At 41.5% G+C, this 16,166-nt stretch overlaps 1 protein-coding gene across 17 annotated transcripts in view; it reads right to left on the bottom strand.

The window, feature by feature from the left end:
* NCBP2 (nuclear cap binding protein subunit 2) overlaps positions 1-16,166 on the bottom strand; it is a 24,775-nt gene extending 8,609 nt beyond the window's left edge. The window contains exons 1-6 of one of the 17 annotated variants that reach the window (XR_014228972.1): positions 16,058-16,166; positions 15,764-15,945; positions 14,835-14,973; positions 8,009-8,111; positions 5,212-6,784; positions 1,199-3,718 (exon numbers count right to left, since the gene is read on the bottom strand). Coding sequence is in view for 4 of the 17 variants with exons in the window: in XM_082319659.1 (XP_082175785.1) it covers positions 6,603-6,784; positions 8,009-8,111; positions 14,835-14,973; positions 15,764-15,945; positions 16,058-16,138 (687 nt within the window). In the remaining 13 variants the exon portion in view is untranslated. The other 16 variants (XR_014228971.1, XM_082319659.1, XR_014228973.1 and 13 more) reach the window with 16 other exon arrangements.

Raw genomic sequence — 16,166 nt, 5'->3', positions numbered from 1 at the left:
CGGCCAGAGCCAAACATGTCACAAAGGGCAGGAATGTAAATTACTCAGAACATAAGATATTTTAGCTAATTTTAACTACGTATTAACAACCACCCAGGGACTATCCTAACTAAAACTGCAGTATTTGGGAAAGTATCACAGGCCTTACACAGACTGCAAGGTGAATTGTTGATACTTGGCACCATTCATTACTAGGAAGGCTCTTTGCAGGACTGTAGGCAACCAAACACAGAATTACAAATACAGTTGAGGGGTCACAGCACCCAGCAGCTCCAGTGGTGTGAGGGTTACCCCAGTTAACTTAAACCATGACTCTGAGGCAGAATATGGCATGCATTTGGTAGCTCTGACATTCACAAAGTCAAATCACAGCAAGGCAGTGATATGCAGCTCTTCTGTGCCTTTGCCACAGAAGGCACTCACTACCACCTCTGGTCAAATTACAGAGAGGCACAAAAAAGCAATTAAATGTGATATATCATCTATGCAGCTTGGAACATAAAAAAATACAGGGAGAAATTTAAGCAGGAAAGGGCACTCTGCTAGCAGGTAAGCTGTTAGGACAGACACACTGGAAGAAAACATGGAGAGGAAGCAAAGGTTCAGCAACAAGTCACAATGCTTCAAATTTCTTTCAAAAAACATACAAAATCCATATACAAAACTGATTGATAATATATTTTCAAAGACACCATTGTAGTTATTTGGAACCAATTCCTCAGTTATGAAATAGTTCTTAGAGAAAACTAGGAGAAACACAGGAAAAGAAATAAAAACATATTATATGGATGATGGAGGTACATTCCGACATTTGTAAGAGGTGGACTTTTTCAATAACCCTAAAGAAAAATTTCCACTGTTCTCCAAACTGAATCTTTTTCTTGCTTTCTAAAACCAAATAAATCTGTAAAGGAACAGTAAATATTTTACCAATGTTAAAATATAAATAGAACCCACCTCACAAACAACTGTGGTTTTGATTTTTCTTTAATTGCACACTTTAAGCTGTGTCTTTACTGTGAATGCTATAAGCCCACACTGCAATTTTGTAGCATATAACAACATTTTTAACCATAATTGTGTTTATGAAAAAAAGCCATGAAAAAAACAGGGGAGTAACTCTGCAGCCCTGAGATACCTGGGAATTTTGTCAAGAATGGAAAGCGCTCTCAAAGAAATACCAGCAATGTGCACTCACAGCAAGGAAGGCCAGCGGTGTCCTGGGCTGCACTAGGCAGAGCGGTGCCAGCAGGTCAAGGCAGGTCCTTGCCCATCCATCCTTCCCCTCCACTCAGCCCCGATGCGGCCAAATCTGGATTGCTGGCTCCAGCGCTGGGCTTCCCAGTATGAGAGACAGGGACACACTGGAGCAAGTTCAATGAAGAGCCATAAAGATCATTGAGGGACTGGAGCATCTGTCATGCAAGGAGAGGCTGAGAGAGCTGGGACTGTTCACCCTGGAGAAGTGAAGGCTCAGGGGGATCTTATTTATGTGTATAAATACCTGATGTGAGGGTGTAAAGAAGACAGAGCCAGGTTCTTCTCAGCAGAGCTCAGCGACAGGACAAGGGGTAATGAGCATAAATTACAGCACATGAAACTCCATGTGAACGCAAGAAAAGACTTTTTTACTGTGCAGGTGCCCAAACACTGGAACAGGTTGCCCAGAGATGTTGTAGAGTCTCCATCCTTGGAGATGTTCAAAACTTGACTGGACACGGCCCTGGACAACCTGCTTTAGGTGGCCCTGCTTTGAGCTGGGGGTTGAACTGGACGGTCTCGAGTGGTCCCATCCAATCTCAACTGTTCTGTCATCCTGTGAAATTCATCTCTGCCTGATGCAGGTCAACCAAGGACTGAGATGAACAATTTCAGCTTTTCCTATTTGATTTATACTGCTCCTTTAATTAGATAAATAGAAAAGGAGCATTCTGTTTTCTTGGTTGAGAATCACACCAAAAAGCTGCCATCTTTCTCATATTAAGCTATTGTTTAGCTAAATACATTCAAACAGCTAATTCATTCCAGTGCTCCAAAACGCAAAAGGGATTAAGAACGGATGAAGTGCTTTAGAGACAACGTACTGCCCACGGGCCAGGCCTCACAGGAGTGACACAGGAGATACAAGACCACTCCCAGAGGAGATGTCCCTTCAGTACAGAGCTCGGCTGCAAAGGCCCAACAAAGGCAGCGCTATATAAATTCTTGATTCTTTAACGTACAAAGCAGGTAACTCACACACAAAAATGCATGAAGTACAGTAAGTCCCCACAGTTGTGTGAGGGTTAAACACATGCTTCTGGGGCAGATATTTCCAAGTTTGCTCAAAGTTCTCAAGCAGCTGCTGACACAGTGGTAATTCAGAGAAGGAAACTTCTGTTCTTAATGATCCAGACTCAACTGCCTCAAAACCTGTGCTAGAAATTAAACCTATCCTTCCAATGCAGCCTGTTCTGAACTCTGCTTGGCTGACATATGGCCTCAGCATGCTTCCTGTCACTTTGAATTCTTCCAAGGACAGATGTGGGCTGTGCATTGAAGCAGGTTGCCTCTGTGCTCTCCACTGCACTCGCAACAGCTGCGGTGCAGCTGCATACAGTCGTTTACCACAAGAGGAGAGGCAACAGCCGAATGCCAGTTTTGAGAATGGGATTGCGTCCCTCTCCCTTGCAGGAAGTACGCTGGGCTACTTGCCGTAAACTTTCACAGAGAACAGGGAATCTGCTATCAATAAATGAATATATACAGCCTAGCCAAGAAATAGGGAAATATTGCGAAACATCTAAAACTTTTCCTTTGAATCTTTTTAAACAAAGCACCCCAGTTTTTTTGGCAAACACTGAAGTGTTTTCTTTCTGCATTTAACAGAAGACCTAAGGTGCCTAACTTTGGAGTTCTTCAAGGAAAGTATGAATCACATTGTTTTAACTTAAAATCAACTCCCAATTTCCTGGCTTTATGGGGAAAAATCAAATATTCATGTTTCTCTTTAATACATTGATACATTAGGCCATAAGAACCAGCATAAATACTGTAATGGAGAAAAAAAGGAAAACAGTTCAGGAGTAATGGCTGTCATCCCTGCAGATCCCTGTGCTGCTGCTGACATGAGAGAGCGAGGCCACAGACTACAGCTCAGTGTCGCAACGATCAACCAGTTCATGTCCAGAAGTGATACAGCTCAGAGCGTCTCTGTTCAATCCAGAGTTAGTCCATAATCTAATCATCCTGCTACAAAAGTCAAGAGATGCTAGTAAATTTTGAAAATGACAAACAGAACTCAAAAGACAAATATGCTGTGATGCGGCATTGACATCATTGTTGACATGTATGTTGCATCATCATCACTCATCAGCACGGTCCCTTTTCTGCCATTGCAAATGTGCAACATTCTCAGATTATGAAACTGTAAATACAGTAGCAGATGCAAAAAGCCTGCTTTTCACTGATATTTTCATGTCCCTGTTCATAGGATGTGTGTGTGCGTAAAGATAATCTCACATACATAAAGTTTTAGAAGTTCAAATGTCCAACCCACTTAGCAGAAATATTCTAATGTCCAGGTTTATAGTACATTCAAATCCAGAAACTGAGGTCCTTTTCTCTTAAAAAAAAAACCCTCGCACCTGACGACAGCAGATACTCTGTTCACCCATTCCCTTCCCAGGTCTATGCACAGTAATGCCACCAAGGTCTGCGAATTCAGTGTTCATCCACCCTGGAGTAAAGGAAAGGAAAAGCAGGTCCTCCTTGTGGTATATTCAACTAACGAGTTCAGGCCTATTGAAATCAACAGTTATTTCACTCAAAAACTAAACTGTGAATACTGCAAAAAACATTGGAATTTCACTGAGGGGTTTTTATGTTATTTTTCACATAGCTTCTATTAATTCTTCAATGATTTTTTAAATGTGCCCAGAAATTGAATGAATAAAGGTTTCAAAAGGGAATGATCATTTTATACAGACTTTCAGAAAACTATTCTTACATTTTTCTCCACAAATGGAAATGCTGTTCATGACCTGAAGGCTTTAAGGATCATAAATGGAACATTTGCTATTCGAATGGAACTAGAATTCCTAATGACACAAGGATGTTTTATACTTTCCCTCTTTCAATATGTATCTTTGAATCGTGTCTGAAAAGCAACAATATATTCCTTATAAATGTGGAATACCTTTCCTCCATTTAAAAGGCAGGCTGAATAGAAAATGATGCTTTATTTCTAGCTTTTGTCACCACTATTCCTTTGCAGTTTCAGCCTCTCACATCTCTACTGTACGTTATACTGTCACTGGCAGCAGTTGTGGCAACAACATATTCAGCAATAAAAAAATGTTTAGAAATAATGAATTATTTTAAAACGTTCTTAACACAAAGTTAATTTCTATTATACGCTTTCTAAATCAGAAAATCCATTACACCTCAGAACTTAAAAAAGAAAAGAAATTAAAAATTGCTTTTAAAAAAGCCCTATTACACTATACCTACACTGGACTTTGTTCAGGTATCTGTGTATTTTGGAAATCATGAAGAAGCTGATTTCCTAGGATTGCAATGATATGCAGCTAAGAGAGAAGAACCCGATTGTGAAATTGCATAGCCCAATATAAACTTCTGGCTAACAGTGAAAAAGTAATTATTGAGAGGCAATTCTGCATTTTATGTGCTCTAAAATATTCACTTCAAATTTATTAAAACCTAAAATACCAAAAACTGGAATAAAGATTCCAGTACCCTCACATTAACTTCAGTCCAGACTAAACTCTGTGTGTTTGTACCTGTATACCCATAGAAAATATTAAATTATCCCAGACTTAACAGCTGTAATGAAACTCTCTTCCTGAACAGAGTAGGTGCCTGCCATAACCATCAAAAAAGGAAAATCGTGAGCTTTGTTATAGTGCCAGGCGTGCAGGGAAAAGCACCCTGGCCCTCCACGCAGAAGGCAGGCACAGTACCGCTGTCTGCATGCTCTGAAGCCTTTACCAGATATAACGCTGATCGTCCCTCAACGGGTGGGACAGACACGTCCTTCTGCAAATACCCAGTGAAAATATGCTCTGTCCAGCACTGCCCAACCAACTCTACAGCCTGAGAGCCCATCACAATCCTGAGCACCTTAAAGCTTTGGTACTTCAAGCATACAGCTTAGTATGATATGTTTTCTCTCCTCTCGGGACAGCTCTGGGTCTGGGAATAGTTAATTACCTTCAGATTTGTTTGAAGTTGGAGTCCTGACTTATTCTTTCCTAGAAAGAGATTAAAATTATTTAGTTGTCAGTTCTATTCATCTCCATATTGACAACAATGAATGTGCTGTGCCTGCTGAGCCATGCACCGCTCGCGGAGGACTCCAGCCTGTGAAGTACTCGGCTCAACCGGGAAGACAATTCACAGAGCACAACGAGAAACAGCACTGCTCGTTCACGTACATCAAAGTGATTTTGTTTTCTAATAGATTTCTAACGAAATCAATCATAACAAACTCGGTCTCACGCCAGTTTTAGTTCAATTAAATAGCTTTAGGGGAAATACATGAACAAACACAGAATCAGCATGGTCTCCGGGGACTGTTGATGGACACCATGTATTTGTTCAGTCTACTGGGCCTCTTTTAATGTTTTAACAACTTTGCCTGGGTGACCACTTAAAATCCAAATTACCGAATTAGCACAAATCAGCTGGAATCTTCCCTCACTTTTCACATCCTGCCAGCTTTCTGCACTCTTCTGAAACAAGGTCAAACTCTGCAGACCATCTAATATTTGTTGGCCCTCATGGCCTTGATTTCTGAGAAAAATGCTGTCCTGCAACTAATTTTGGACACGTACCCTGAGGGATTTTGAATCTCTCCTCGCAAAAGCTGTGGTTACTTTTTGTGACGCTGTTTTGCTCAGCTTCCCTGACTCGCTTTGAGATACAACTCCGGAGTCAATACTGCTCCCACATGGCCGTTCAAGAATTCTCCTGGCATGTTAGCATGTTTCACGTTTAGTTTATGGAGAAATAAGTTGGTTAAATGTCATTAAAGCACATTCTACTCAACTGCACTCTATAAAACAACTCATCAAAAAGTCCACCATGACTCAAGGTGTGTGTGTAAGATCTGAGTAACTTACAAATCCTCTGCCGAGGTTCCCTCTGGCGAGCTTAGACAACACCAAACACCTTCTCCTCACAGTTGTGTGGGACAGAACGTTGCAAGATTACTGCTTGAAGGCTTTTTCAAGCTAATATGTAGATTTCAAAGAGGAAATTCAGCTGGGAATTTAAAAGCAGAAGCAAGTCCAGAGACTTTGGGACATTCCTGGATTTAATGGGAAAAAGTCCTTTCCAGTTCCTGGAAACACATTTCTCCTCTTACTGGAGTAAATTCAGAGGGGAAAAAAACACAACTGCAAAAACCAAACCACAAACCAGCCCTTTGCCAGCATACACGGTCGTGGTTACTCCATACAGAACTTTTCAGTTATACAGTGCTTAGTGCTACAAGGCGTGCTACATCTCAGCAACCTGAAGGCAGTCCTACCTCTGCTGCTTCAGGGTATGTCAGAAGATAGTTTAATCAGTCACTAATCACTTCTGTTTCAAGCCGAATGCTAATATGAAAGAGTTTCTTCAAGAAATTGAGACATTGCATTAGCTGTATGGTGAAACGAGATGCTTTCAGAACACGTCGTTCCAGAAGAACCACTCGACTTTGCTGATTGCGAGGACTCGCAGAGCACACTCATCTCGAAGAGACAGGGCTTCTCATGACATCTTGTGGCAGCGTGACAACCTGACGGGGTTTTGTTTTCACAAAAAGTCATTTAAGATGTTGCAAAACAGTGATATTACAGAAAACCGCACAGCAAAAAGCGCCAACTTATAATCAAATTCAGCTGAACAGACTAGCAACACTTTTTTAAGTCAGAAAAATTCCCCATAAAAATATTTAAAGACACAAAGTATAAAAGAATAAGACCATTATTTTAAACTAATAAATTAAAGTCAGAAAAGTGGAACAAGTTCAGTTTGAAGCAATTCAAACTGCATGTGAGCTACAGATCTAAAGACAAGTATGTATTATTAACACTTAATATATTCTTACCTATTCTAACTAGAAAATCAGAATCTCCTTTTCAAACTGTGGCTTGCAGGAAGAGATTGGTACAGAAGGGAAAAGCTTCATTGTCCAGAAACTTAATTACAAGCTGACTCAATTAGGCTAATTTATGCTGATATTTATGTTGCATGGAACTGGAGAAATATCAAAATAGCAAATTTTATTTCCCATTTGTTTTCAAATTGTGTTCTGAGAAAAGATGTATTTTAATTATACCTGAAATAACACAAATTGTGGTTCAATACTGTCCTAATTGAAAAACATCAGTCCCAGAGGACTCAATAAATGGCCCACCTTGAAAAGGAAATCAGAGGTAGCTCTAATTAAATAAAATTAAAACCAACAAAATTACTTAAGATACAGTCTTATTTTCAAAAACATACTCATACTCATCCTCAAGACACTCAAGAAAGATGTTTTCCCAGTCATTAACTGAGTAATGCTTAATTCATGCTATTTTTTGATGGAAGGTTTCTCTCTATGCAACTTGGCATCTGAAATCCTGACTCAGCCCCTCATACGGCTTCTGGAACAGTGGTAGATTTTCCTGTCGGGGCAGAAGCAACTGGCTTTGTCTAGACTTTGCTGAAGGATAACAGAACAAAATACAAGCAGGTTTTACGTAGTCAGAGATGAGCACCGGAGAACAAAGAGAAAGCTTCTGGGAGGAACATTCAACCAGAACTGCTGCTCTTACTGAACAGGCAGGAAAGGGATTTCAAAAGCAAATGTCTGCTGCAGCACCTTTAAAGCAATAAAATCCTACACCAGGAATACCTCATATTTGGCCTTCAAATGGGGGGGGGGGGGGGGGAGGAATCTACATTTCATTCAGGTCATGCACTCTTAGGTTATTGCTTCTGCCAAATTTAGCCACGGCACAAAGGTGCAACGAACCACCAAGACCCTCCATTCTGCAGAGGGATTCATGTGAAAAGCCGTTCCACACAGTCCTGTTCCCATTGAGAAGCACCCTCTGGGAATCCAGGCGACGGTGCTCCTGGGAAGGAAATGAAAGAGGAAAGTTTTAAACATAGTCTTCACTCAGCTGTTCCCTAGCTGTAAAATGGTACAGCAGTACCATCAGACTAGTGGAAGAATTAAGCAAAGATGCCTGCAACGGCTTTGGAAGGTATATGAAGCAAATAACATCAGTCCTGCATGGAAAAGATTCATTCCACCAGATCCCTACTTTGTTCTTAAGATATTTATGATTATTTTGTAAAAATGGTTTAAAAGATCTGATCTATATCCTGCAAGTACTGCTCATCTTTCCAAACCATGTGCGAGAAGCGCACTTGTGTGTCTTCCTAACACTCACAGGTTACTGTGTCGTGAAATAAATGAGCACAGGTAGGAAAGACAGTCTTGTCAGCGCTAGGATTGAGGAGACCGAGAGGCTCAACTCCTCATCCACGACAGGCTTGTCACACACAGCATAAGCCCCCTTATGCCTCAGATCAAAAATCTGTAAGATCAAAAAAGGGCACTTTCCCACAGAGATACTCTGAAGCAATAGACATTAAAGTCTGCAAAGTGCCTAAGGACTACTGTAACTCCACAGAAACAAATTAGACATTTAAGACCTTGCCTACTATCTCGTCAAGCTGCATGCATTTACTGTGTGTGTAATACAGAAGTTTATTTCATAACCTGCTAAAGACTGAAAACCAGATTTTTGGCACAAGGGGATTTGCTGGCACAGTTACACAAAATATACTTAATGGGAGGTTGTGAAGCACGGATTGGGCATCCAAGAGTCAAGCCCTCCTTTGGGTGTGCTTTTGCATCACAGGTGTGCTTTTGGCAAAATCCGAAGAGGTTGCGGGGGGCAGGGAAAGAAGTCACCACAGACGCAGCATATTGCAATATCCAGTATAAAAGACAACTAAGCTGTTGCTGAACAGAGAAACAGCGATGGGCTACAAACCCACAAATCCCGATCTCTAGTTGCCTCCACTCTGAAAAATGGTCTACAGATGAAAATTAGGTTCTTGTCCATTTTTACAACACAAACCAAAGCAAAATCTTGAGACAGTACAACATGCAGCTGCACAAGACAGCTTTCAGCAACTGTCTTCACTGTCAGAATATAAAAGCACACAATTTTGTAGTCACTAGAGGGAGCCATCTGGCACTTCACTTGTGCTGCTCCTCAAGTGTTTGAAACTCAAATTTCATGGCTCTGCTAAAGGGAAAGATTATTTGTGTCAGATCTAAACATACTAACTAGCAAGTGTTGCAAAGAAGAGTTTGTATACTTATTTACCCGGTTTTTGTTGTGTTCCCCCCCCCCCCCCCCGTAAGGAACCCTAATAGACACTCAAATAACCTTCAGATAGAAGCTAAAATAACCTTGGAGAATATTACCTCACTGAAGTAAAGCACATCTTTGTCTTTGAAAGCTGGTTGGGAAGCAGAGTGGCAGGAAGGTGATCTTCATAAACTGTGCAATCCTGACACAAGAATGGATTTCTCCTGCTTTTCAAAAGCAATTTCTGAAGGTCAGCAAAGTTTCCTCTTCACATAACTCTGTCTTCAACTGACAGGGACGTAATATACCCTTTCTACCTTTGTGGTGCAGACATTGGGTGAAGTTACACGGTCTTAATATACAAATACTGTATTTTTATGGATTTTCCAGACCTAGACCATTTGCCCATAAATTAGAATGGAACATAGAAGGCTCTGCTCGATCCTGATCCACAACGTGCTATAGAAAATAAAATGCAACTGTGAAGCATTAAGAAAGTAGGATCTGCAGAAGACCTCTCTGGGCCAAGCTTGGAGTAAATTATATATGTACGTGATAATGAAAGGCTTGTGATCTATTTTTCTCTCAAATTCTGTTTTCTAGAATTGATCATGACTGGTTATGTCTATAATGGGACACTATACTGGGAGCTTCAGATGCCTGAACTAACTTTGTGAGTACACATCCCTTAGGGGCTGTACAAGGCTGTGCAAGAGACAAGACCATGACCAATTTGCTTAACTTAAACTTCTATGGTGTCTCCTTGTGCAGTGCTGATGGCTGTGTCTGGACGTGGAAGAAAGCAGTAAGCTCTCTTAATTTCCATCGTTCAGCCAGTTTAAGGTCTGAAAATGAGTCTCGAAGGAGCTTTATGCTAGAAGCCTTTTACCTCAGCACACAAATCATAAATTAATCCTTAAAAATTGAGTAGATGACACCCAAAAAGAAACTGTCCCTTTCCTTTACTATGGCTTCTCATCCAGTCTGGATAGAGCACATGTTTTTGAGAAAGGAGCAAGGCCTGTTTTCAGTTTGCACCATTACCGAAACCTTGGGATACAAACACAGCCAACCTTGAATAACCTTCCGCTGCCTACATGGGACGGACAAAGAGATGAAGCACTAATGGCGATAACACCTACCAGTCACAAGCTGGGACTCAACACCGGTCTTAGCCAGACAAGGGCAGGGAGGCCTCCTCCCCCAAGCCATGCAAAACATTTACACCACCTAGTTACTCCAAAAAGGAGAGCAGAGGAGTTGTGTGCATTACTAGAGAGCAGCTCTGAGCATATCCAACCCCTTGTGCAAAAGCTTATTTAGACAGGAACAGGCAGGAGACATGTGAAAGCAGACAATTAATAAATTAGGCCATTACTTCCCGAACATGATAGACGTGTTGAAGCCCAGGACGCTTCTCTCTGCAGTCTTCACCAATTTTTTGGTACTTCACCTGTCTCAGGACCTACACTTACCTGAAAGAACCAAATATACTCAGCTAGGAGCAGAAATCCCAGAGACTGCGAAGAAAAATGCCTACTCTAATTCTTCTTCATTTATATGCTGCAGCGTAAGGTACAATTTGTGCTTTAGAAATTCAAATGGACAACAGTTTATTAGATGTTCAGTCCCTGTGGACTGCTTTCCTTTGACTAGTATTGTCTTTGACTGTACAGATGAAAGCCTCTGTACAAACCATGTCAATTTTAGTAGAGTTCATCAATTTTTACCTTCACAAGAAGCCTAATCTGACAAGACGAGGTGCTGGATATTGGCTTAAATACTTTAATCATTTTGTCTTTCAGAAGTGTCTGCGTAGAGAGAACCATGACATCAACACCAACAATGGTTGCACTGGCACCAACCCGAGCTGGCACTTTGCTGCTGGGCAGGGTAGTAAGTAACCTGGCTAATATAAAGACCACCTTGAAACTAGCCTGCAGGGGTATGTTGGTAACAGGGATTATTTTGTCAGTCATTGAAAATGAAGGCCTTTAAGGCTCCAATTTACATTCTACTGATTTTACACTGTAATACAAAGGCTCAAATGCTGTGAATACAAATCTTATTTGCAGCTATTGGTGCTAGAGAGAGGTATATAAATCAACCCACCATGAGCCTGCACTGGAGCCTGAGGGAGAGACTGAAGCTCTCACTGCCTTAATTTGCAACAGCCTCTCTTCCATCAAGGCATATCTAAGCTTCCACTCATATTCCTGGATGCTGTATTTCTTTATGGATACAGTTCCATAAAAGTACCTAATTATGATGCACAAGTATTTAGAAGAGCTAATATAGAGCTTAAACTTCTGTGAAAGTGCATATAACCATAATGAACTAGCATGTGAAAAAAATCACAGGACATACTATACTTCCAAGGGAACCTAATCACAACGAACTGGCATGTGAGAAAGCTAAAGGCGGCCGCCACTGAAGTTTTAAACACTTAATTCAGTTACTTCTATTAAGCACTAGCTTCAGCAGAGCCATGTCCAACTTCAACTAGGGAAAGCAAAAATCAAACCATGCTCAATCAATTTCCTCTGTGCGTGCTTTTGAGGTACTGACTTCACATGATATATCATGTGCTTTTAAATCCCATTTTGACTGAAACTTCTCTCAAAATAGAAAAGCTCACTTTAAAACAAAATCTTACCATACGCATTGCATGGATGCAGCAAAAGACAGTGATGGTTTTGAGGGAAAATCTTATCACCTCCGTTTCATTTGAGAATGACTGTCTTGCAGCACTTACAATAAAAAAATAATTTTAAACCTCATCTTTATACGGAAGTGCACCTCGAAAACTACCTGTTACACACCAAGGACTTTTCACGTCCACTTCAACATCAGTAAATAATTTAATTTCTGTTCTGTAATCCAGAAAGTACCAGAATAAACACCATTAACCAAACATCTTTCAGCATCCAGTTAAGAACTGAACAAGACTGAAAACCAGTCAAAGGGAAGCAATATTCAGTCTCTCCATCTTAAAAGACACTAGAATAAAGGATGTGGACAAGAGTCTGGATATAGCTCCTTTATCCCACTGATTCTGTTAAAAAAAAAAAAATAACAATCCGTTTTAGTGTTGCAGCTTTATTTGAAAGTGACTTAAGAGTTTTGGTAACACAATTTTTAATACAAAATTGATACAATGAAAAATAAACTTCAGAGGTTTCCTAGAGCAGATTACAGGCTGTAAACTCATAATCAAATGTACTGTATAGAAAAAAGTAACTTTGTTCAAAGTCTCATTTGCAGACCAGCACCAAGTGATCCTGAAAATCTAGTTTTACCCTATGTGCCAAAAAAACCAAAGCCCACGCAAAACCTCACTTCCTAAGTAAGCAAAGTCTCATTGCAGTTGTTCTACCTCACTGTATTTCCAATTTACAGTAACAGTTGTGACTAACTGTACACAAGAGACACATCAAGATTTCCAACAGCATCTTCAGTGAGTAAAGATCAACTTTTACATACCTGGTATTTTAAAGGTTTTTAAGGAGTCAGGGACAACAATGTATTTGGACAAAACTTTATGAATTGCCATTTCCAAAGAACGCAGAAGTCCATTAAAAAAAAAAAAAAATCCAAACCCCTGTAACAGTTCCTTTTAAACTATTTCACTTCAGCAGGTCAATCTGGGGTCACTAATTATTTTTATTCCTTTGTCAGCAGTACATCAAAGTCCCATCATATAAACTGGCAGTATTAATAGGACCAGAGGCAGAAAAAAATCTATACAGTCCTGCAATTATTTTACCATTCTTACCACATACTCAATAGAAAGTAAGACTCCTCCCCAAACTCTTCTTTTTTTGTTTTTACCTTTGTCTGAAATCACGTTTCTCAAGTAGAAAATCTATTTTGAGACCAAAGTTTCTCATTACACACACAGATCCTCAAACGTCGCATTTTTGGGGGTTACTGTACAATTTGGCTTCATACCACCCTGGTAGGCACAGGAAAAATACTGTTCCTCAAATATTAAGGCCATAGAGAGCTACCAGACAGGAGCAAAATAGTACTACTCCAACCGTGAAAGTAACTGCTACTGTAATTCTTACACTTGCTCTTCTCTGTATCCCACAAAGCAAAATGGTTCCAAATCATGCGATGTCGTGCAATCACACTGTACTTTGTAGAAGACCGCAAGGGTCTGTTTTCTGCCCTCTGCTAGACTTGCTTCTCACTTTATGACTCCTGGGCTCATCAATTTTATTGTGGCCATTCATGTAGGTGTGCTAGGAACAGCATCAGTGTAGAAGGATGCTAATCCAGTAACCCCAGAAAATCTGCAACTTTAAGTCTTCCCTAGAAACTGGAAAATTTCCCTAGAAATTCCACTTCCTTTTCAGGCTCTCTGCCTTTTTTTTTCACCTCTGAAACATACACCAATCCTCCTTTATCGCCGCTCTCCACCCTGTGATACCAATGTAAACAAAACCCAGTAACAGAATAATCAAGTTTTGCCAGTGAAAAAAAGCACCATACCATTAAACTTTTGTTCCTTTTAGTAGAGTTACAGCAGCATTTAGAGACCAACACCTCACGCATACTATTGCTTAACACCTTGCACCCAGGTCCTCTCTGTAATGTACTCTGCAATGCTTTGGATCCTGGTATTAAAACGGAAGAGATATTGAACATATTATGTGACCACAGGAACACAGATAGTAGTTTCTGTGAATTTCTAGCTACGTAAATTTGTGTGCAACAGACCTACTTTGTGCCTGGTGACATTTACAATGCAGATTTAGTTCCCCTGTGAGGCTGGTGAGTCATTCACTATTCACTGGCATTGAACAGTTTTGCCATAGCCACCTCTTCCAGCATCATAGTCTTGCCGATACTCATCTCGGACCTTACGAAGGAGGAAAAAAGGGAAGTCCAGTAAAGACAAAGAAAAACAATTTCTCAAAAACTATTACACCATCAGAACATAGTCAAACTGAGTTCACAACATGTAAGTGGCCACAAGGAGCTGACTGACAAAACAGAAGGCAAAGTGCCTCATGCAGAAGATGAATACAGCATAACTAACTTCCTTTTTAATAATGTCCAGGGGGACCCTTTAATCAAGACAGCCAAAGTGAGGATGCCTTGCCTCATGCTTCAGCAGTAAAAGCATCTGCTACCTGCTCAACTTTAGGTGAGCTAAATGCTGTCCTTTGTGTTCTTGACAGCCTTACATTTTCTGGGCCTATTTATAAGCATTATCTCCCCAAGCAGCCAAGAAGTTTCTGAAAGTACTTCCAGTGAAATACATGAAAAAGTTAGTTATTCTTAGTGGATAACACCATCATCGATAAGATGTCTTACAGACTAACGTATGGTGCCATCTTAAACAATAATTTGTAAGTTGCTGAAGTTTTCTTTTCTGAAGTTGTTCTGAGTGCGTTCATTCAAAAAGCAATAATTTGGCAGAATCACCAGTCCTAAAAACGAAACTGTACAACAACCTACCTGGCCCCCTGATCTTCCACGACCATACTGTCTACCCTCCTTAAATCCTGCATCCCAGTCTGTCCTTATGATTCTATCATCAAGTCTGGTTCCATTGATGTATCGCATTGCATTTTCAGCATCTCCTCTTGCATAATACCTTAGGAATAGGTTAATGAAAAAAAAAAGGGCTTCTATTTTCAACACACGGAAAAAAGAAGAATATCAAATAGGCTACAAAACCAAGTATTCGCTTGAATCAGGTTCCAGCTTGGTTACTTTTAAAACTAACCACTTTAATGAAGCTATATGGGCTGAGAAAACTGCTAGTGAAACAGAGCAATGTGCAGAATTCAAGCATATTAAAAATGCATATATTCTTTAACCAAGCTCACCCTTAAAAGCATAAAGCTCTATTACCAAAGAAACAATGAGAAGCCCCATGCATGCCCCGTTCATGCTGCAAACTTTCACCATTTCGGCGAGTTCACTGGAACCAGTAACAGAATGGTCTTCAAAGAAAGACACTTGGATGCAATGAAGTCAACACATGACGGGGATGCAAGATACTAACAGAAACTTTATGTGTATGCTTGTATGAAAAAAAACCCTCTTTACTCCAGCAGTGACAATATGCTTTTACTGCAGAGACTTATTATCTAAAAAGTGTCTGGCTTAAAGTATCAGAGTAAAAGCAACCTAATAAGCCCCACTCGACGTGCGGTGTACGGTTGCCCTCTCTCGCCCAGGACTCCCACAGACGCTTCAGCAACCGAATAATTTTATCCCCGGATAATTCTCCCGCGACTCAGAGCCTGCGTGTCAGTTCACCCACGCCCCGGCCGCTCCTGCCCAGGGCTGCGGCGGCCTGCGGGCGGCACAACCAGCCCGCGCCCCCCGCCCGGCTCCCGCCGCCGCGGGGCCGCCGGGCCGGGCCCGCAGAAGGATACTCCACGAAGCAGAAGCCGCAGGCGGTTTTCTTCACTTTGTCCAGCCCCATGATGACCTTCTTGATGTCGCCGCTCTTGCCGAAGAGCTCGTGGATCTGCTCCTCCGTGGTGTAGAAGGAGAGGTTCCCCACGTAGAGCGTGCAGCTCTTCCTCAGCAGCCGCTCCTGCTCGTACCGCGTCCCCTGAGCCGCAACAACAGCGTTAGCCCGCGGCGGGCCCGCAACCGGGCCCGGGCCCGGCCCAGGCGGACCGCGCGGCCCCCGCCCCCGGCGGCAGCGGCGGCGCCCCGCTCACCCGGAAGTGCTGGTCCCGGTACTGGCTGAGGTCGGCGTAGGAGTCGCTGCGCAGGATGCTCAGCGTCCCCCCGGCGCTCATGGCGGCGCGCCCGCCCGCCCCTCCCTCA

The sequence above is a fragment of the Platalea leucorodia genome, assembly GCF_965183815.1.
Source record: "Platalea leucorodia genome assembly, chromosome: 8".
Classification (NCBI taxonomy): domain Eukaryota; kingdom Metazoa; phylum Chordata; class Aves; order Pelecaniformes; family Threskiornithidae; genus Platalea; species Platalea leucorodia.
The sequence above is the reverse complement of the archived record's forward strand: the minus strand, read 5'-3'. Positions and strand labels throughout refer to the sequence as shown.